Consider the following 21,705-nt stretch of genomic DNA (forward strand, 5'->3'; position numbering starts at 1 on the left):
TGGACAAGAAAAAAGAACTGGTCGTGGCCAAGTGAAAAAGCTGTACCTAGGCCATTGTGTCGATTTTTTTTCTTCTTTCTTTTTTTCTTCACCGACACCAAGCCTATGTTGGCTTTTGGGTGGAGTGGGAAGTATGGGAATAGGGCAGCATGGCATCATCCCCGATGGCGGGCGGGCATTGGGTTCCGTTTTTTTTTTCCAACGAGATTTGGGCACTGTGACGACAAAAAGTCATACCAGGCAATTGGCGTTTTTGTACAAAAGGAAAAAAGGCAGCTAAGAAACATAACTTGAACTAGTAGTAATGGATGTGAATGGAGACCTTGACATTGAAGAATCACGTTTTCTAGCGTATGTTGCAAAGTGACATCTATTCACAATGAGGTCAGGAAAGATGGGGGGCATAAAATGGATATGAACATCAAAGTTATTGCTATTTACCCTTTCTCTCCCTTTGATTCAGACTGCCTCGAGGCTTCCATTTTGCTTTTATAAAACAGATAACTTTTCCCCCTATTCTCGAAGACCGACTTGACCATCCCATGATGAACGCCACGCCATATATGCCAAGTGCGAGATGCCAATGGGCGACGTAGTAGACCCGATACCATATATCCTCTCCTTCTGGACTTGGGCTTGCGCCTCTCTACCCAAGGGGTTTTGATCCTCACCGTCCTGAGGATCCAAGGGGAGTCGAGGTGGGTGAGAAAGAAAAGCGAATCCCCAAATGTTGAGTTGCTTGTGGCTTTATGCAGGGCCACCAAATTGGAACTCTCCTTCTCTGCCGATCCCAGACATCCACCTTCCTCCACTAGGCCAGATGCACTTCAGACGCTGCTCATGCCTTCCTTCTGCACTTTCATCACGCTTGAAGCGATTCGTCCACGGTCTCTCTCTACTGCCAGACAAAAGGTAGTCAGTTCCTCCTCTCATCTTCCATTCTTAGTCGATTACTCCCCGACCCATCCCCCCGTATCATCAAAGGGCTCCTCCATCTCCACCTCAGAAACCTCATCCTCGCTATCACTCTCCTCCCCGCCGCGCTTCCTCTTCTTCTTCTGGGAGGGCTGCACCTCGGGCGCCTCGTCCTTGCGCATAAACACAAAACTCCGCGACGCCCTCTCCTCCCCCTTCCACGCCGCCCCGCTCGCCTCCCCCGTCTTCTTCTCCCGTATCACACCCGCCGTCCGCGCGTGCTTGTAGCCCGGGTACGCGCGGGAATGAAACTTGAAGCTCTCCAGCGCCTGTAAGCCCGCGTGGCGGCCGAGGTCCTTAACGTTCCAGAGCGTGTAGGGGTCGCCCTCGAATAGGGTCACGACGATGGTGCCCTTGGGCGCCAGGCTGGGGAGGGCCGAGGTGAAGAAGGCGACGAGGAGCTCCTGGTTGTAGCGGACTTGACGGTTGCGGTCGGTGGATTTGCCGCCGACGTGGGGGAAGTTGAAGAGGATGCGGTTGAAGATGCCCGTCTTTGTCGGGGCCGACATGTGGAAGCCGCGGTGGTTCGGGGCGGATTTGCGGGTGAAGGGTTTCATGGAGCGGGCGTCGATGTTGTAGAGGACCCTGTTGTTGTTCTGGACGGGAGGTTTGTATTTCTCGTCGTCGTCTTCGTCGATTTCCTCCTCCTCCTCTTCCTCTTCTGCTTCTGGTGACTCGGCCTCGGTGGGTTCCTTGCTGTCGTTCTCGTCGTCCTCGGCATCGCCCTCGCCCTCGCTCTTTGCTGCTTTTGACTTGGTAGGTTTTTTGGTAGCGGCGGTCCCGTTGATCTGCGCAATGTTCTCCGCGGCCTGGGGGTACTTCTCCAGCAGCTCCCGCTCGTTCTTTTCGAGGACCGTCGCAGTCAGGTTACGGCAGCCATGGTGTGTTGCAAGACTCGCTGCGAAGCTGAGGTCGCCCTCGCCGATCAGCAGGATGGCATCTTCCTTGGAGAACGGTATCACAGGCTCCTGGTTCTGGTGGTACTGCTGTTGCGCCTTCTTCTTCTTGGCGTCGCTCTCGAGGGCTTGGGCGCTCTTTGGGTTCTTCTTCTTGTTGTTGTTCTTGCCATTGTTGTTTTGCGGTGCGCCTCCCGTCTTCTTCTTCACCGTGTCCACGAAGTGGCTCTTGTGGTTTATCGACCCGAGCTTCCGCTTCTTGGCCATGATGGGTGAGGGGTTGTGAGAGAAAGGCTGGTGGCTCGGCAGGGGAGGTATGCGGCGCAATGGGTGGCCGGGTTCACGGTCCGGGCCGTTTCTTGGTGTTCGTGGACTGGGTTAGGTTTTTCGAGGTGACGTCCGGCGTACGGCGTGTATCGCGGTGCAAAGTGGGATGTGGTGGTCGGCGGCGGTGCTGTTGCTACCCGTGTCGGCGCCGGGGGGTGGGAAGGGTGTGTAAGGTATGTACCCCACGCTCTGGTTGTACCGCGAGCGAGAAACTTTTTTTTTTTGGCCCTGCTCTTCCCGGGGCTCTCTTTCTGCCGTATCTTTTGACTTTTTTGCGACGCTACGGCGGTGAGCACACATGGCGCTCTCCGGCAGCTCGGGAATAGACGAGGTTCAGCCGTGGAACGCTTCGCTTTTTTTTCAAGCTCGTCAAGTGTCAGTGGCCTCCTTAGAAACCGATCCCTAGTACGGGGGAGTGGATTGGGCGACATCGGGTTATGGATAACCACAGGGGGGCGGATGAGAAAGAGGGCGGCGGGAGACGGGACCTGAGAAGGTATCCGGTACATTTGGTGCGCGGGAGGAAGAGTGTGCTGTTCAGGCGCCAGGGGACTCATGGGCCATGCGCACCCCGGGCGTGCGCCGTGAGATGGATCTTCAAGTTTGCAGGTGCTGCAGGGAGGAGCGGGCGAGGAGCTGACTGCCTCGGATCTATCGAACTTGGAAGACACCTCGTCGTACTTCATGGCAGTATTGCTCTTGATAGCACTGAGGGCTGGCCCGGACCCATCTCTGTGCGATCTATTGAACTCATTGCTTTTGGATGCATGTTTTGGGGTGAGGTGTCTGATGGTGGTTGTTGTTGTTCGTCCCTTCTTCTTAGCGTGGCCCTTATTAGCTAAGTGGGCCGATACTTGGATGAATGAGGCTTACCTGGCACTCCCGAACCTTGAGCAACTGGCGGCTTGCTGTGTACGGAGTACGAATAGTAGGTATCGCAGACGTAAGGGAGGCGAGCATGCCAGTACTGTGATTGTGTACAACCCTCCAGAAGAGGATTACTATCATTTGCTGGTCGCCATAAGATCGTGGGTAACGGAGCGCGTATAGAACAACCGCGTGCTTGCTTCAGTATCTACGTAATTGAATTTCGTTTATTGTTGCATCATGCCCAGAACACTCGTCGGTGAGTCAGCCATACCAGCCACAGAACAACAACACAAAGCTGCACCTCAACGGGTCCTGGAAAAGAACTTGCAGCCGTCCGGCTGGAGCTCGGGATCTGGTTCAACAACAGGCCCACCCGGACGGGACCAGGACCTGTAAAAGTCGCCCCGTCCGACAGGCTGTCCGACTCGTCCGAACAGCCTGAGGTACCCGAGATTGAGGCAAAAATATCTGCTTTGCCCAGTTTGATAGAGACGACACTGCTCAGAAACAGTATGAAAAATCTATACCAAGGGAATATGTGTGGAGCAAGGAAGATGAGCGTATGAAAAATACTCTTTATGTTTGTTGCGCTTTTATCCAATGTCGGATGGCATTTACAAAGCGGCTTCGTCACTTAATCATATTTAGAGCCACTTGGATTGGGTCAGGCAGGAAGGAGACGCACATGGTTGATAAGGAGCAGAAGTCGGGGGCCGACTGACCCCATTGCTGTCATCTCCAGGTCGTCGTCGTGATGTCGGACGCGCTTGAGAAATGCTGATCCTGCTCAGAATGACCGGCTGGACGTTTGGGAGAAGCGGACAAGAAGGCACGCCTCGGTCTATGGATATTTGGGTACGCACAGAGTAGGTAATCATACACGTTCAGAAAAGCCAGCACACATTGGGAACACGAACGCAGAAACAGGCAGCCATATGAGCAAGGTAGGTATTCACCGGTGCAAGCAGGTTCTGTTAGTTGGGACAGTGAGACCGCAGGCATTCATCATTGCTCAAAGATGCAATTCTGGCATGCTCGCCTGTTGGCCTGCCAAGTCGCAAATGCCCGTTACGAAGACCCGAGCAAGCCAGCTCTTAGAAAAAAGGTTTACACTCAGATACGCGCAAGGCACAGAGTGAGGTACGCGGTAAAGTACGTGACAGCACCATGGACGGCCAGATGGCAGAATCGTCATGTACCGGGTACCTCTTGCCCTTTTTTGCCAACAGGGGTAGAAGGCTATTTCCGGTCGTCGGATTTTCTGGGCCTCCGGACGAATCAGGGCGCGGCAAATCGTGCCTACTCCTACCAGATCGGTGTAAGTGTGTGCAGCACAGTGCTGGGCTGGGCCTTGCCTTCCGCCTCGCTGTAGCAGGGTGGTCACGTCTGTTCCTGCCTCTGCTGCGCTCCGCCTGGTATTATTTGCAAAAGGCAGGAAGGGGAAAAAAGCGAAGCAATCTTCGTTCCACGCTCGCAATTCAACGTCTCATTCACGCTGGCTCACTCTTACAGCCATCTCTGCGCACGAGTCTCATCTTCACCCTGATCCCATTTATCCCCCTCTCAAGCTGGTCTCTCATTGAGGAATTCCGCTCGCTGCAGAGAGAGGCCAGCCGGCTGTCATTTTCTTAGCCCACACCACTACCATCCCCGTTCAACCCACACACCTTGGTCCTGTTCTCCGAACAGCCAACAACCTACAGACATCTTCAAGTCAAAGCACTTTCTTGACCCCGAGCAATCGCGCCTGCTCACATCTTTTCTGAGATTGACCGAGAATTCTTCGGCCGCTTCATATCTCAGTTTTCCAACCCGTACCGCGCCCCTTACCTAACTCTACCCATCTCACAGACGCCCCCATCTCATTACACCATACCCGCTCTCACTTTTGCCTCCACATACCCCCATTTCCCCCGTCTTCACGTCTCTTTCATGAACGGCCATCGCCATCATGTCAGACGTTGAGACACCGGAGCAGTCTTTTTCGACTCCGACGCCTCAGCTTACCCCCAAGGCCAAGGGCCGCGGTAGAGGCCGGGGCAGAAAAGCTGTCGCGCCTAAGAAGGAGCCTCCCAAACCCGTAGCCACAGCCGGCACTGGTCGACGCGGCCGCTTCAAGCAGTTCTCAGACGACAAAGTCCAGGCAAATTATGAACGGCAACGCGAGCTCAAGGCACAGTACGCGGCTCTCGCTAATGCCGTGAAGCCAGCGCTACAAGATCTGGCATCGCGCTCTATCGACACACTCACAAATGACAAGGACTACCACAAAACGGTGCCGGAATTCAAAGTCATCGAGGACAATCTCGGCGCTCGCTTTGAAAGATCCCTCCTTTACTTGGAGAACAAACTGGCGACTGCCGCCAGAACCGTCTTCAAGTCCAAACATGCCAAGCTCGGCGCCGTTCGCGATATTTTCAAGGTTCGTGAGGCCCCGACTGATATGTCATGTTTTTTTCCCTCTCCCCTGGTCCTCTGCTAACGTCACCCGCGGCATTAGAACGGAGTTGAAGATGCGGAAGACAGATTTTTGGATGCGCAGCTTCATCGCCTCAACCTTCTGGAATACCTTCATGATCATGGTCTTCCTGTTGACGTAAGTTCATTCTGTTCTTCATTCTATTTTTTTCTGCGTATCTCGGTTATTCACACTGGCCTCAGCTCGTCGATGCCGGCTGGAATTATAAGCAAATTTCGGACAAGGAAGCCCAAGAATTCGGCCTCTATGAAGTCTACGTTGACGGAGCGCTTGTTCCCTATCCTCAACTCGTCGAAGGCACCGAAGCCCATGCCCTGAGACAGGCTGCTTGGGCGGAGCCACAGACGGCGAAGGAGACTTTGGCGCCGCCTTCCGCGGCAGCGACTGGAGGACGAGTGAGCAAGCGCAAAGCCAACCAACAACCAGATGGCCAGCCGGCCTCCAAGAGGTCTGCTGCCGATGTCGCGCCCGTCCGCCACATTGCTGGTATCATGTCGGCTCAGCATGCTCCCATTGAAGACGAATCGAATGAGAGCACGCCGGTACCTGAGGGTCCGTTGACCGCTGACCAGAGAGAGCCCGCCTTGCCAGCAAAGGCTTCAGAGCCAGATGAATACGGTTGCAGACAAGTCAACCGGCCGACAGCCAAGAATGGAGCGAGTATCGCGAATCGCCTCATTGTTCCTCCATCGTTCCAGTTCGACGACGACGAGATTGGATTCCGTGATTCCACCAACTCCCCTAGGCATGGAGCCACGCTCGCTAAGCGTGGAAAGTATCTCGGCAAGCCAAACTCGAACACCTGGCACTTTGATCCTCTGCTTGCTCGTTGGGATGCCAGAGACCTCGACGAAGGAGACTACGACTTGGAACTTGTCCAGAAGCACGGCACTCATCCCCGATTAGGTTGCTTCCTGCCCACGAGCAAAAATGACTCTGAGCCGCCAAAGCCAGAAGCAGAGCCGATGCATCCTACTGTTTTCCTTACTCCCTCAGGCAAGACCATCCACGCATCTCGTGTCGTCCCCGTTGCAAAGGTCGAGATTGCTCTAGCCGACAAGCCATACTCGGAAAGAATGGGTGCGATTCTCTCTTCCATCTGTGAAAAGGAAGACATCTCTCCCGAAGACATTGAGGGACCTGAGCTTAAGGCTCTTAAGGAAATCTCTGAAGAATATGCCGAGCAAAGACTCATCGCCGAGTCTATCAAGGAGTCCGAGCCCGCGAGCCTGGAGGATACGCCTGCCACTTCGCCCCTCCCTATGAACGACTCTGCCCTCAACATTGCTGGGTTGGAGGAGCTCGTCGTGGCTGCGGAAGCCGTCGAGGCGGAGGCCAAGGTCTTGGGATCTGTCGAAGAGAAGCCGGTGATCCTGCCCGCTCCGACCCCAGTCAGGCCTGCTACCCGTGCTTATGACGCTATTCGCGACATATTTGGAGGGTCCGAATCAGCTGCCGTTGAGCCTCCAGCTCCCGTCCTGGTGCCGGAGCCTATTGACACTACTGCGCTCGCAATCCTCGCAGATGCGTCTACTTCCACCTACCCTCCCCAGCCCGTCGACCTTGTCATGGCTGATGCTCCCATCAGCCAACCCATTCCAGTTGACGGTCCTCCACCTCCCCATTCCCATCATCATCACATCGACTCTGGTTATGTGGTTCAGCCCATTCCCGCTGAGTTCCGCATCCAGGCTGCACCTTCAAACGATAGTGTCGGCTGGATTGAACCACGAATCGCTTCACCAGGTGTCGACGGTCGGATTCACCAATCTATCGAAACTCCGTCGATGAGAGATCCGTACTCGAACCAATTACCCCCTGCTCGACCAGTCGAGATGTCTCAAATGAGGTCCTCGATTGACGCCACCAATGATACCCGCCGGCACTCCATGTACCACGAGCACAGCGCTCCTTCGGCCTACAACGAGCAGCACTTGCCTCATCCGCATAACCAGCAACACCTGCCGCAAGCAGACCCCATGATCGACCCGCGTCTTTACTCTGCGCCGATGGACGCGTCGGCCGCACATCATGAATATCAACAACAGGCTTACGGTCAGAGCCAGCAGGGCTACCAATTGCCCAGCATGCCTATGCAAGGAGGACCCATGGCACAAGTCTCTCCCCAGCTGCAACAATCTGGCTCCACATCTCGTATGCCATTCACGAACCCTTCTCAGGACAGGAGCTCGCCGCTTCCCCCCTTGCGACCGTCCCGTGGCCGCAAGAGTGCTCCCGCTGCACCAGAGCAGGGTGTTCAGATCGAGCAACATCAAATTCAGCAGCAGCAACAGCAACAGCAGCAGCAGCAACAACAGCCGCCGCCGCCACCTTATATGAGCACCAATAGCGGCTCGTTCTACCCCCCCGGTCCACCCAGGCCATACCACAATGGATACACACAGGAGCAGCCAGGTTTGCCGCCCATGATGAGCCAGTACCCACCCTACACAGGCTCGCAACCTCCACCACCACCTTTGCAGCAGCAGCAACAGCAGCAACCGCCGCCTTATGGACATCCAGGCATGTCTCCCACTTACTCATCCATTGCCCCGGCACAAAGCCCTCCGAATCTTCAGTTCGTTCCGCAGCAACCCGGCGAACCGTCTAGAAGCCGGGCTGGAAGTGGCTCATCGACTCCAAGTGCACAGGGAAACAGCAAATACCCCAAGCTGGCCCCCGCCCCCCTGCCTGCTCACAGAGTAGGCTGGCCTCAAGGCCCTGAACTGCGAACCGTTCAGTATGACTACAAGGAAAACATCAAAGACTATGCGCCTACGGAACCCCCTCCGCGTCGCGGCCCTGTCCAAATTCGGGGATGGAACATAAACAATAATAGGATCCAGCGCCAGAAGACAGATGAGAACGGCGACGAGCGACGCGGGTCCCGCTAGGAGCAGATTCTCACGTTGCCAGAGCTGAACCCAAGTAAGGAAGGTTTAACAGGTGCGGGAGTGAAGAAGCCGGCTGTCAAGAAGCCAGCCGCTAAGAAGACAGCTGCCAGGAAGACGACTACGAAGAAGGCGGTCGCTAAGAAGACGACTGCCAATAAGCCAGGTCCCAAGACAACCTGAATGGAATCCGAGAATCGTGTTACAAGCGGATCGGAACAAGCGAAAAGGGCATGTATTATTATCACATCACTTTGGACATTGGTCTTCCACATATGAAGATCCTTTGTTCGCGTCATCCGTATGCGGATGAAAGACACAGAGAAAGAGAGAGAGAGAGAGGGCTGGGCTGAAAAGCCAGGTGGAGAAGCTCATTGAATGAAATTAGAGCTAAGGCCGAGAAGCCGGGGTCAATAGTGCCTCAGCATATTTGGAATGATAATGAATACGAAAAGAAGAATTGGTTTTGAGAAGGATGCTGCTGAGCGTTGCTTGTGAAGTGAAGTCATGATTCATCTAGTTTCCGCGTTATCTCATGCGGCCCAGTAAGTGATGTTGCCTCATGGACGCTTCATATCCGCCAAGAAGCAGAGTGGTACCAAATGCTTTGGTCACTAGTCGAAGGTGAGCTCGTCGATTACTTGGAGGCAAAATCGGAGAGCTACTATAAGTCTGTGTTTGTTTCTTGCTATTAATTTGGATTAGCTTATATGTTACTCTCAAGATCATTATACATACCTGACAGACGAAGTCGAGAAGTAGCTTCAGAGAGACGTTTCTTATCGTCCATACATAGAGAGAGAGAGCACACAGCTGCTTGTTTGCTCACTCGAAAGGCCTTATTCACACTTCTCATAGAACTTCGCATAACTACGGCAGCCTTGCATGCCAGGAGAAAGCGGCATTGCTTGGAGTTCGCGAGGTCATTGAGGGAGGAACCGGAGTTACAGTTCTGGAAGTTTCATAAAGTTTCAGCAGAACAGCATAATGCAAATGGAGCGTGAGCCTCTTCAATTTTGTGTTCTGATTACAGTGTATCTGATATTACATGTATCCGAGCCATTTTTTTTTTCCGCACCGGCGAAAAGGGATGTTCAGGGCGAATTTTCTCTGCCATCATCGCCGACCCCTCGCGAGAAACTGTTATACACATACACACAACCGCAAATGTCTAAACCACTGCCTGGCAGACTACTGCGTGAGGATCTGGTTGTTGAAGTCCACCGCACCATCCATGCTCATCATCATGCTGGGATCAGCAGGCATCAGGCCCCCGCCATTCGGCATGAGGCCGGCGGGAGCAGCGAGCGAGAGGAGGCCGCGTCCCAGCTCGCCGACGGGGTGGAGCGGGAGGACCGACGCCTCCATGGTGTTGCCGTCAAAGATGACCATGTTCTGGATGGGCTGCTGCGTCTGGCCGAGGACGTTGATGACGTCCTGCGCCAGCTGGCCTCCGAGAATGGCGGTGACGGGGGCCATCTCGCTGCCGATGTTTTGCAGGAAGCCGCGCAGGACCTCGGAGCGCAGCGTCTCCGAGGGCAGGCCGAGCTGGGCGTGCTTGGCCGTGGCGAGCTTGGTGAAGAGGCCGAGGTCCTCCTTTGTGTGGCTGGGGAGGCGGCCGCTGTTGAGCACCTGGAAGTCCCAGAGGGCGCGCAGGCACGAGATGACGGGGCTGACGGCCTTTTTCCTGCGCGCGCTCTTTGCGTACTCGTCGGGCAGGGTGGCGCCGTCGCTGGCGAGGTACCAGGTCGAGTAGAGCTCGCGCTTGGTCACCATCTCGATGGTCTTGCCGCCTTCCTTTTTGGTGTTGACGGCGACGACGCTGCGGGTCCGCGTCTCTGGCGCGAGCTTGGTGGCGACGTTGCCGAGGTCGCGCTCGATGACGTAGTCGTGCTCGATGAGGTCGGAGAAGACGAAGCCGTAGAGGCCCTGGGTGCCGGCGGCGTAAAAGGCGCGCTGGTGCAGGCGGGTGGCGGTGTTGATGATGTTGAGGGAGTCCGGGTCGAGGTCGGTGGCGATGACGATGTCGAACGCGGAGAAGTAGCTCGTGCCCTTGGACTTGATGCCCTCGGCGTCGACGTGGACGCGGACGCGCGGGTTGAGCTTCTGGATGGCTGCGGCGGCGGCCTGGGCGCGGTTCTGCCCGACGTGGTGCTCCTCTTCGGAGAGGAAGAACTGGGAGCCCAGATCTGATTCCGAGACGGGGGCGCCGTCGAGGATGGTGAGGGAGCCGATGCCGGCGAGGACAAGGTTCTTTGCGATTTCGTTGGCGAGGGCCTTCATTGTGATGAGGAGGATGCTGGCGTTGCGGATCTTTTCCTGGGCCTTTATGCCCCAGAGGCGGATTTGACGGTCGTAGAGCGCAATTTCATCTAGTAGAAACTGTCAGTTTGTCCGTACGGTCTCATGTAGGTAGATGGCTCAGGCCTACGTACCTGCGCTCATGCCCGGCGCCGGAGCTGGGATATTTGGAAGCATGTCGTTGCCCATGAAGATTTGCTGCTGTCCGTTCTGCTGGAGAATCTGAGGCATGAACATCTCGCCCGTGGGCAACATGCCGGGAAGGATGCCGGGCATGGCTCCGGGGATGACTTCCTGCAACGCTTCCGGGAGTACCTGGTCCATTGGCGCGGCTTGCATGCTAGGATCGAACCCGTTGGAGGGATTGGGAAAAGGCATGTGAGGCAGAGCGGTTTCCTGAGCTGGCGCGTTGCTACTCGGGGCCGCGGTTTCTTGTGCGGGTTGCTGTGCTGGCTGCTGCTGCGCCTGCGTCTCTTGCACCGGCGTCTCCTTCGTTTGCGTTTGCTCCTCCATGATGAAGTCGTGAGATAAGAGTGATGTCGATTGATGAGAATGTGTGGATCTAAAAAGAATATTGTCCTCGTATCCTGTGGAATTGAGTCGCGAATCGTCAGGGCAGCTCAGTAAGTCATGCGCGTCGTCGTTTGGCTCGTGAGATGAGTTGGCGCAATGAAGCGAGAGTTGAGAGGTGAGAACGCGTCAAGTGAGATCGGTTTTGAGTCCGTCGTAAAAGATGTGAAGGGGGTATCGCAGGGTTCGCTCATCCAATGACGGAAGCAGCAAAAAAGAAATTGATGGATTTCCCAGAAGGAAAAATTCCAGACAGAAGGAAGTGATGGCGATATATGAGTATGACCTCTCACCTCACAAAGCAAGGCTGAGGACGGAATGGGTTCACTTTGAGGTCGAGGCTAAGGTACCTTAGGAGGCAGGTAATAGAGCAAGCTTCGACAAGGAAGGCAGCTTCGACAAAAGAATTGTTAACGTGGCGGCCCTGTTACGGTACCTAAAGTAGGTAAGGTAGGTACGTAGAACGCTCGCATGGAACGCAGTCCTCGGCGTCCCTAACACGGATAACGCGCTAAGGCCACGCTTAAGTGGTACCTTAGCTTAGCAGAGCGTTGCATACTAAGATGATGTATCCCGTAGCATTTTGGTGCCGACGCCCCTCTCTCCCCCGTTGCCTCACTGGTTCTTACAGGTACGAAACCCCGCGATGGGCAGGGCCAGGGGGGTCTCTCTTTAGCGGGTGCAGCAGGGCGATTCCACCGCTTTCACTGGCTGTCTGCTCATTTGCTCGCCTCCTATCGAGGGGGACTTGGAACAGCACCAGCAACAGCACCACCACCAGCGGTCAGCGGCACTTCAGTCCAACTCCAACTTGTATCATCAACCAACCATCTTTGCTTTTCCGCCGACCTGCTGACGACACAACCCGAGCTGCATCGACGGCCGTTCGCGCCAGCTCCGTCTGGCCCTCTTGTCTGCACTCATACTCTGCCCGCTTCTACCACCTACAGCACCAAAACCAAAGCTCCAGACTCCCACCACTCTTCGATTCACTACTTGCGACGAGGGTCAATACTGGGGCCAACGATCGCCCTTCGCGTACACTACCTTTGTTAGTGCAATCCCGGTGGATGGAGGAGGTTCAGCCTGTACGCCCAAGTTACACTCCCACGGGCGGCTACGCCTCTCATCCTCTTCTGTGCGACGATCTCGCCTTATCTGCTGGCTATTGACACTTCTACCCTCTTCTAGTCGCCGCCCCGATCGATAACCCTCTAGGTAGCTGGATCACGAATCTTTACTGCTCGGCCGCCTTCACTCGATCCCACTAAACCCCATAATTTCCACCCCTCGAACCGGCGCTCCCACTCTCGCCGTGGCCTATCTCACGTCGACAGTAACGAGCGCAGCACCAGGAGACTTTCACAGATCGGTTTGTCTCCTGGCGCGTGCGTCGCTAAGCCCTTGAAACCTTCGTCAACGAAGCATGTCGTCACAACGGCCAGACCCGAGCCAACGTATTCAGAGGCACGACGACGACGAAGACGACGACGGCTACCCGCCCCTGCCACCACACCGCAGGCTTCCTCCACTACCGCCGATTTCTAGAAACACGAGTCGCCTCACCTTCTCCCCAAACACCACACGACGACATCCCTGGGAGCCTGAGCCTTACACTACGCAGGACCAAGCCGAAACCTACTACCAGCTCACGCGGCACATGGCTGATCGGAATTTTCAGGCCGAGTACGACGAGCTCGTGGGCAACAGTTTGAGTGGCTTCACGGCATTTATGTCTCAGGCACAAGACGACTTTGGTTTCTCCCGAAACAACAGCCTTGGCTGGAGCCAAAACTCAAATTTGCTAGATATCTTGCAAAACGATCAGAACGACCAGCGAGACGACGACGATAACACCCGGCGCCAACCCCTCCAGTTGCCCCCAGTCTTTGGGTACAGAACTACCAGGACAATTAGCGGGCGTCAACGAACTGACGGCACGGAAGACGACTTGGAAGCAGTCAGAGCTCTGTGGAATAGGAGAGCCCAGTACAGCTCCTCACCCTTTTCGCCGCCCAGGATGCCTCCCAATCAATCCCCGCCAAATCTTTCGCCTCTACCTCCGTCGGAGGAATACCCGGAGGAGAATCGGAGGGTGAAGAGGAGAAAGCTGGACTCTGAACGAATTGCCCAGAGCTTCACGGGGTTTCGATATGGACGGTATGGCCAGGTCGAGTCAGGTCAACTAAAGATGGAAATCATGAGCTGTGATGGGGGACTGTATGAGAACGCCACCCTTCACGCCCACGAAAACATCCTCAAGGACGACAAGACTGTATACTGCACACAGTCTAATCGCTGCAACATCATTCTGCGGCACCAAGGTGGTACGGCTTTCAGCTTGAAGGAGCTTGTTATAAAGGCGCCGGCATCGAATTACTCTTCACCGTAAGTATCTCAAGTTTCCCCTATTTTCTGGGAGCTGTATCTAACAGATACATGTAGCGTACGGGAGGGTATGATCTTTGTCTCTATGAATCAGGATGAGCTTCTTAGACGAACGGCGGAATACGAAATACAATATGCTCCGCAGAGATCAGGTCGCACAACGGCTACCAGAGCACTAGCCCCGATAATCTCAATACGGCATCACGAAGACGGAACGACTGTAACGAGAACGCACACACGGCAGAGACGGCTATACAGTCTGGGACACGATGACGATGAAAATGAGAGTCGGACAGCACAGATCCCGCCGGAATTCACCACACACTTGCCACCCTTCAACATCACCACCGAATGCAGTTACGAAGAGACCGACGATGATGATACACCTAGAATCACTGCGAACCGAACTGCTCCCAATAGAATTGGGTCCTTGCCGTTTGAGAGTGACAGCAGCGACGACGGCAATCCATTTGCATCCGACTTTGAAGATTATTCCTTCACAAACCGGCGCCGTGACCCTACTGATATGTCACTGGTAGAGGCTGTTGAGGCGAATCAGATGGCAACGCAGGAGGCTGTTCGGGCTGTCAGTGGTGGACGTGGTCTCATGGCGCCGCATGCCAAGTTCTTTATTGAGAAGGACAAGAGCAAATGCACAATACGCTTTGATCCGCCAGTTGCTGGAAGATTTATACTCTTGAAGATGTGGAGTAGCAGCCGTGCGGCTGGCAGCAATATCGATATACAAGCGGTCCTTGCCAAAGGATTCGCTGGACCGCGGTATTTTCCTTCAGTGGAGTTGAGATGAAGGGGTGTGGTGGACCAGGGAATGAAAGGAAGGGGGTTTATGAATTCTTAATGATGGGAGGATAGTTCTATTCTCAGGATGACTTTCTCGACCAACACGTCGACGGCGTTCAGGTTCTGTGGCCAGCAATAGCTAGGCTGGTCAAGTGTGACTCGGAAGTCACTTATATTATACCAAGTGCGAATATACCAGGATTGGGAGATGATGTAAGAATTTCCATGTGCCTCTGAAAGTGCAGTGTATGATGTGACATATCTGACGCTGCAAGTCTGGTCCGCGAGTAGTTCTAAAGAGGTTTTGTATAAGGAACTGACTACCATCATATCCACAGCTCAAGAAGATGTGTTCCGTTATAGAAATGGGTTCTCAATGTTCAAAGACTTTAGAAAAAGACCCAGGTCGTTGTAAATGTGGTCGTTAGTCAGTCATGAATTGATTTCATTCTTACCTTTGATTCGACATTCCACACGAGCCCACCAATCGGCCGGCACCAATTGTCACTCAGCTAGCGCAAAACTCGGAGTGCACCACGCACCTCACACTTACACTCAACCAAGGGAATAGCCAAAGCAGAGTTTATCACCCTCGAGGCCATACTTTACACCCTCATTCTTTGGCGAATTATCCAGGTGTAGGGAACCACTTGTTTTTAAAAAGGCAGAACAGCGCTTAAAAAGGAGGAAGATCCACCAGAAAACCATCATGAGCCACGAACTCACGCTCATCGTCGCGGCGACGCGCAACATGGGCATCGGCGCCAAGGGCGGCCTGCCGTGGACGGGACTGAAGAAGGAGATGGCTTACTTTGCGCGCGTGACGAAGAGGCTTCCTCCGCAGGTACGTAGAAGGCCATATCTTCCTTCTCCTGCTCAACTCGCTTCATGGGAGATGGGAGTCTTGAACATTTTCTTGAAGCCTGGTCTCACTGGCGGCTATTGCGACATGATATCGCATGAGAACCTCATCGCAGCGCACAAGTACCGTTCTACGGCTGACAAGACAATCGGGCACTAGGCACCCTCAGACGCCCTCAACGCCGTCATCATGGGCCGTAAGACGTGGGACAGCATCCCGCCCCGCTTCAGACCTCTCAAAGGCCGCCTCAACATCGTCATCAGCCGCTCTCACCCTGCTTCGTTGGACGCTCCTTCTTCGGCTGCAGGTACGGACACGGCGGCGGTCACGGATTTCGAAAAGGACGCAGTAAAGGTCTCCTCGCTGGACCAGGCCCTCGCGTTCCTCCGCTCCGATGCCAGCGGAGCGGCGGCCGGCAAGCTGGGCAAGGTGTTTGTCATTGGCGGCGCGCAGATTTACGGCGCGGCGCTCGAGGTGCCCGAGGCCAAGAGGGTTCTGCTGACGAGGGTCATGGGGGAGTTTGAGTGTGATGCGTTTTTCCCGCTGAAACTTGGCGGCGAGGGCGAGGGGAGCGAATGGGCTCAGGTTGAGAAGAAGGGGCTTGACGAGTGGGTTGGGGAGGAGGTTGAGGGGGGTGAGATTGAGGAGAATGGGACAAGGTATGAGTTCCAGATGTGGGAGAAGATTTGATCTCGTAATTTTTGGGTCATGAATGTTCTTTTCCTTTTTGCTCACCTCATGGTACGGGAAGGAGCGATAAGATGACTACATTTGCAAGAAATGCTGAGTTGGATGGAATCTTATTCGTGATTTTCCATTCTGTCTGGGAACCTTTAATATGCGTTGGTGATTGTACAAAATTACAAGGCCTGTAGCATCTCCCTTCCCCATGCCAGGCTCTACAGTCTGCGACGTCCGTCAAATGCTGTACATGATTCTCGTCATCTTCCCCAAAAATCGATACACTGCGGCGACCCACGAATCGTTCAGAATGTCTGATCTGCTGCCATACGACTACCCTCCACGCTCTCTCTCTCTCTCCGAATCCTTCTCTTACGCCTTTACCGCCGCCTGCTCCTGGCCACCCCCAAGCTTCGCAACATCCCCCTTGACCTGCGGCCCAACAGCATCAACAAGAGCAAACATCTCCCTCACATCCCTCTTGAACACTTTAGCCGGCGCCACCAGAATGTCCTCCACGGGCGCCGCCTCGAGGTCCTGCAGCGTAGCGCGCATCCACCCGACCACGGCAGCGACCTGTCGCAGGTCGGCATCCTCGCGGCTCTTGAACAGGTTCCGCCACACGGCGGCGCCGAGGACCTTGTCGTCCTTGACGACGCCCTCGTCGTAGGCGGCGATGAGGCCGCGCCACTGGACAAAGATTTCCTTGAGGTAGCGCTGGCGGAGGGCGGACGAGGTCATGCCGTGATTGAGGTGCATCATGCGCTCGCAGTCGAAGAAGAACTGGTCGATGAACTGGTGCTGCAGGTTGCGGGAGCTGTCGCGGTCGAGGCAGCGCAGGCGGGCGAGGACGAGGTACATGTGCAGCATCGTGGCTTGGGACCAGGAGCTGAAACCCGGTTGGAGGTCGAGGACTGTTGTGTTGGTAGATGTGTCAGTATCACTGCGATTACAACTCAAACATGGGAGGGATGGGAGGCAGAGAGGAAATAGTTAAAACGCACATTGCAACCACGGCCCAATGGGGTCTCCAACCTCCTCCCCCTCGGCCGTCATGCGCACCATATCCTTGGCGCGCTCCTGCTCCGAGATCTTGTACAGCGCCGGCGACGAACAGATCTTGTATAGCGCCTCGAGACGGGAGGTGGTCAGGGTCGCGGCCATGGTCTTTGGCGCGGCGGCCATCATGCCCGACGCAATGGCCTGCTTGAGTCCGCCGGAAGACGGCGCCGCGTCCCGCCGCGTCGCCGTCTGGCTGAAGTGCCTCCTTCCTATGGTGGTAGTCGCGGCTGGGCCGCCGGTCTTGGATGTCGTCAGTACCGCCGCTCGGCGCGCCGTCGCGGCGATGGATGTCTGCTGGGACGGCGATGCGGACGCCAGGTCGGCGGTGGCGCGTAGGCTCCGGGCTAGGAGTCTTGCCTGGTATCGGCAGCTTTGGCAGGCCATCTTGAAGGTTATTGCTGATTCGGGATATCAGGGATATCAGAGAAAGGACCGGGTTCCGTGTCTTATCTCGGAATGTCGCGTGGGTGATGGGTGTAAAGGGGGTCGTCGATTGATTCGAAAGTGTATGCGGTCAATCGAGGTCTCGTGAGCCGGAGAATCGGGGTATTGGACGTTGACCAGCAGCTTGGGCCCAGAAACGCGGAGCTCACCAAAAGTCTGGACGTCATCCAAAAAAAAGTTCATGAACACATCGAATGGGAAATTTCGAGCTAGCACATGCCAGGCCGGCGGAACTTCGGGCCATGTCCACCACGTCTGCGTACCGTGCTTCTCTCGAAGACTAGACACTGTAGGCAAACACCATTCAGCTTCTTTGGATTGACAATGCAACGACGCTCAATTACCTTGACTTCGATCTTGGCGTTTTGCATGCTGTAGTTTAGAAACAGAAATCGGCTACTTTTCTTCCCCCCAAGGTGTCGTCGAACTTCATGGACGGCCCATAAAGCGCACTTTCTCACAATGAGCCTTATTCAAGGCTCGTTACTTTGCACCTAAAGTCATTTAGAGCCTTGGGAACGCTCATATCTGATGTTAAAGCAGAGATTAATCTCGTAGTGGCCGCGTACGTATGTCGGCAATTCTATCTCCTACAATTCTCGTAACCAATCATACATCGAGTCTTACAATGCGAAGCTTTCCATAAAGCCTCTCTTATGGTGTGCCCAAAGTCTGAGTCTAAGCCAGAGCCAATTTAGACATTTCGCGGGCGCAGCCGTCATCGCATGGTTATTCTGATTCTATCGGCACGGCTGTCCTCATTTAACGCACTTTGGAAAAAACCAGCGAGGCATTCGTCCCGCCAAAGCCAAAGCTGTTGGAAATAGCAACGTTAACCTGTTTCGCTTGTGCCTCGAGGGGTACCATATTCATGGATCCCCCGACATTTGGATTCTCGAGGTTCAGCGTAGGCGGCACGATATCCTTTTGATTAAGAGTCAGAGGAAAACATTCGGTTGGGCAGAAAAAGACCAAAAAAAGTCTGGGGAAGATAAGGTTCTGGTTTCAGAAACCAAATAGCCGCGACTCACCTCTGCAACCGATAGCACGGCGAACAGGGCCTCGATGGCGCCAGCCGCCCCTAGCAGATGGCCAACGGCACCTTTGGTGCTGCTCACAGTCACCTGTGACTCGTCTGCGTAACCCTCCTCGCCTGTCATGATGCTTCGTATCGCGGAAGCTTCTGCCGCATCGCCAACCTGTGTCCCTGTTGCATGCGCGTTGATGTAGCTCACCTCGGCCGGTCGAACTTCCGCGTTCTTCAGAGCAAGCTTCATGGCGCGGAATGCTCCGTGTCCGTCTTCCCGCGGGGCCGTCATGTGATGCGCGTCGCCGCTGCACCCGTAGCCCCTCACCTCCGCGTAGATGTTGGCTCCGCGGGCCTTGGCGTGCTCGAGTTCCTCGAGGACAAGGACTGCCGACCCCTCCGAAACGACGAAACCATTTCGGTCGCGGTCGAAGGGACGACAGCTGGCGTGGGGGTGGTGGTTGTAAGCTGTGGAGAGGGACCTTGCCCTCCCGAAACCAGCAAAGGTCAGGGGATGGATGCAGGATTCCGTTCCGCCGGCAACCATGACGTCGGCATCACCAAAAGCAATGAATCGCATCGCATCTCCCATGGAATGAGCACCCGTTGTACAGGCGGTCGTGACGGAATGGTTGGGGCCTTGCAATCCGTACTTCATTGAGATATGGCCGGCGGCCAAGTTGATGAGAATCTTGGGAACGAAGAGTGGTGAAACCTTCTTGTAGCCCTACCAGAACAGACTTTAGCTTGGCTTCGCTTGTCGATCACTGCAGCGAGATCTCACTTGTTGGTTGAAGGCCAAGCTCGTCTCGTAAATCTCCTCGAGATTTCCTATACCGCTGCCAAGACACACGCCCGTGGCCTCCTTGTCCTCTTGGCTCTGCGGATTCCACCCGGCATCTTTCATTGCCATGTCGGCGCATGCTACGGCGTACTGGGCAAACTTGGACATGCGACGTTGTTCCGTGGCGTCCAGCCAGTCACCCGGCCGCCACTGATCGGGACCTGAGCCATGACTGGGGACTACTCCAGCAACTGTGCTCGTCAGATCTTTCCAGCGGCTTCGCGGCTCTAAGTCAGCCACACTGGTGATGGCAGATTCTCCAGCCAACAGACGTTTCCACGTGGTACGCACGCCAACACCGAAGGGCGAAATGGCGCCGAGCCCTGTCACGACAACTCGTCGCATGACTCTTGTGCCATAGCCAGGGTCAATATCTGTGTGTCGTTTTGAGTTACAGACGCACCGACATGTAAATGGGGGGAATAAGGTAGCAAACGACAAAGTGGAAAGGACGGGGATGAAAAGGGGAGAGGCTGCGCTGGGGCGATGTGTCTATCGCAGGTAGGGATGATGGTGATTTGGTACGGTAGGGTCCTCCGTGTCAATGGCTAAGCCGGCAGCGATGGTGAAGGACGGTTGTGCGGTCTGTAGGACAGGTGAAGTCGGAACAATGTTACGGATAGGTTAGTAGAGATGTAGGAAAAACCGCGGTCGGGTCGCTTCTGCTGCGCCGCACAGATGCAGTTTAGCGCGTTCTTGATGGGAGAGTACGTACTCGGCACTCGCTAAGGTGAGGTGTCGAAAAGTGCAGATTGTCGACCTGTCGCTGCAGGGGCTGCGTGCAAACACTGTGCTGTCAGGGGCTGTCAAAGCGAACAATGTACAGCTGAAAAGGGGGCTTTTTGGTGCTGAGGCCACAGTGTCGGGATCTCAGTAGCGTAAGGTATGGTACCTTATCTTGAGTTCCATTGACCCCCTTTTGGGCGAAATGCCCTGGGCCTAAATGGCGGCGGGGGACAAGTGCAGCGGGAAGCGGGGGACACTAACGTCGCCTCAATGGGGGTTTTGGGTCTGGAATTCTGGATTCAGCCTCTTAGGTGTCAGATGATTGGCTGGAACCGGGGACCTTGGCCTCTGCGTCGGAAACGCAACGCAACGCTGCGCAACGACACACGTTGCGGCTGGCGCATGTGCTCTCACTCTCACTCACTCTTTCTTTCCCATCTTTCTCTTGACGTACAGTAGTCTCCCACAAGCCGACGCTGTTTCCATGTAAAAGAAGCTTTTCTCAACTTGCTTCTTTATTGCAGCCTCATGAGACTGGGAGGTGACATCCTCTACCGCACCATCGGATCATCCTGCTCAACCTCACTCCAGGAGGTGAACTAGTCCAGCCATTCAAAGATCGCCAATCCCTGGAAGACGACATCTCATCTCACCAACCGTTCCATTGAGCCACATTTCAGACATCGACGTCTCCCCGGCATTCCAAATCGTTATCATCGCCAGGTTGAGCAGCCAAGAGAAACAAACGAGCCCGCCAGGAACACAGGAACACACACGAACAGAGGGCACACTCGGAAGCTTGGCCATCCCGCCTTGCAGGGTCTCCCATCGCATTTCGGCATCTGCAAAACTCAACGTCCGCCTTCATCAAGTCCATCCCCGCAAACTTGCGGCTCTGTATCCGGGCCTCGAGTCGCCACACCACACTGCATCTGTGCTGAGTTGTGCCGCAGCTTGGTTTCAGCGTCGCATTTGTTTCCCTTCTTATCATCAATGACCACTCGTCCTATGAGAACTCTGCAACCACTTCGATCCCAATCTTCTTGTCCGAGCAGTGTCACCAGTCGGGAAACTCGCCTTCCTTGAGACTAGCCCCCATTCATGCCTTTGCCCCCGTCTTTCCCTCGACTTCTCTGGCCGTCCGATCATCCCACAGCATCACACTCCTCCACCATTATTCGCTCCAGTCATCGCCCTCACTCACCCTCGCCATCCTTTAGTCTGATCCCAGTCTGCGGATCGCCCGTCCTTTCTTGCCGAGCATCACCCTGTTTCCTCAGAGCACGGGGTCGGCCCTCCTGCGTACCAGGCACTACTAAGCACCTGCGAGGTTGATTCATTCGAGTCCCAGGTCCAATCACGCCACACTCACTGTAGGCCTCGAAAGAGACTCTGTACATACCAGAGGCTTATCGAGTACAACCAGAGGCTCATTTTTAGCCTTTGCTTCATGTTGGTCTGGGATCGGCGCTCGTAGCTCGTACCTCTGCGGGTTCCCGTCTCCCGCCTCACACACACACACTCTCTCTCCTAACGCCATCCGCCTAGACACTTTAGACTC

General features: G+C 55.0%; 7 protein-coding genes across 7 annotated transcripts; 2 read left to right on the plus strand and 5 right to left on the minus strand.

Moving 5' to 3' along the window:
* Positions 1–950: 950 nt before the first annotated feature.
* Positions 951–2,138, minus strand: CLUP02_03653 (uncharacterized protein; the record flags this gene model as incomplete). Its single annotated transcript, XM_049282671.1, has 1 exon — positions 951–2,138. The coding sequence occupies one exon, from the start codon at positions 2,136–2,138 to the stop codon at positions 951–953; it is 1,188 nt and encodes a 395-aa protein (XP_049139814.1).
* Positions 2,139–3,303: 1,165 nt separating this feature from the next.
* On the minus strand, positions 3,304–3,543 carry CLUP02_03654 (uncharacterized protein; the record flags this gene model as incomplete). Its single annotated transcript, XM_049282672.1, has 1 exon — positions 3,304–3,543. A coding segment is annotated over one exon (240 nt), but the record flags the coding sequence as incomplete, so codon positions are not given.
* A 1,476-nt stretch (positions 3,544–5,019) lies between these two features.
* CLUP02_03655 (uncharacterized protein) lies at positions 5,020–8,441 on the plus strand (the record flags this gene model as incomplete). Its single annotated transcript, XM_049282673.1, has 4 exons — positions 5,020–5,490; positions 5,569–5,664; positions 5,730–7,664; positions 7,959–8,441. 4 exons carry the CDS (start codon positions 5,020–5,022, stop codon positions 8,439–8,441), a joined length of 2,985 nt encoding a protein of 994 aa, XP_049139816.1.
* A 1,188-nt stretch (positions 8,442–9,629) lies between these two features.
* CLUP02_03656 (ThiF family protein) lies at positions 9,630–11,252 on the minus strand (the record flags this gene model as incomplete). Its single annotated transcript, XM_049282674.1, has 2 exons — positions 9,630–10,810; positions 10,874–11,252. The coding sequence occupies 2 exons, from the start codon at positions 11,250–11,252 to the stop codon at positions 9,630–9,632; spliced, it is 1,560 nt and encodes a 519-aa protein (XP_049139817.1).
* Positions 11,253–11,574: 322 nt separating this feature from the next.
* Positions 11,575–16,050, plus strand: CLUP02_03657 (uncharacterized protein; the record flags this gene model as incomplete). The annotated part of the gene is made up of 12 exons (XM_049282675.1): positions 11,575–11,655; positions 11,889–11,930; positions 11,986–12,122; positions 12,180–12,447; positions 12,532–12,697; positions 12,755–13,697; positions 13,755–14,490; positions 14,571–14,650; positions 14,739–14,847; positions 15,015–15,136; positions 15,213–15,487; positions 15,530–16,050. 12 exons carry the CDS (start codon positions 11,575–11,577, stop codon positions 16,048–16,050), a joined length of 3,480 nt encoding a protein of 1,159 aa, XP_049139818.1.
* Positions 16,051–16,096: 46 nt separating this feature from the next.
* CLUP02_03658 (3-oxoacyl-(acyl-carrier-protein) synthase 2) lies at positions 16,097–20,327 on the minus strand (the record flags this gene model as incomplete). Its single annotated transcript, XM_049282676.1, has 13 exons — positions 16,097–16,191; positions 16,264–16,355; positions 16,418–16,955; positions 17,046–17,473; positions 17,537–17,827; positions 18,175–18,287; positions 18,319–18,471; positions 18,579–19,301; positions 19,359–19,792; positions 19,818–19,896; positions 19,944–20,003; positions 20,134–20,206; positions 20,311–20,327. 13 exons carry the CDS (start codon positions 20,325–20,327, stop codon positions 16,097–16,099), a joined length of 3,096 nt encoding a protein of 1,031 aa, XP_049139819.1.
* Positions 20,328–21,340: 1,013 nt separating this feature from the next.
* On the minus strand, positions 21,341–21,544 carry CLUP02_03659 (uncharacterized protein; the record flags this gene model as incomplete). Its single annotated transcript, XM_049282677.1, has 1 exon — positions 21,341–21,544. One exon carries the CDS (start codon positions 21,542–21,544, stop codon positions 21,341–21,343), a length of 204 nt encoding a protein of 67 aa, XP_049139820.1.
* Between the last annotated feature and the right edge of the window lie 161 nt (positions 21,545–21,705).

Source organism: Colletotrichum lupini, chromosome 2 (assembly GCF_023278565.1).
Source record: "Colletotrichum lupini chromosome 2, complete sequence".
NCBI classification, from domain to species: Eukaryota; Fungi; Ascomycota; class Sordariomycetes; order Glomerellales; family Glomerellaceae; genus Colletotrichum; species Colletotrichum lupini.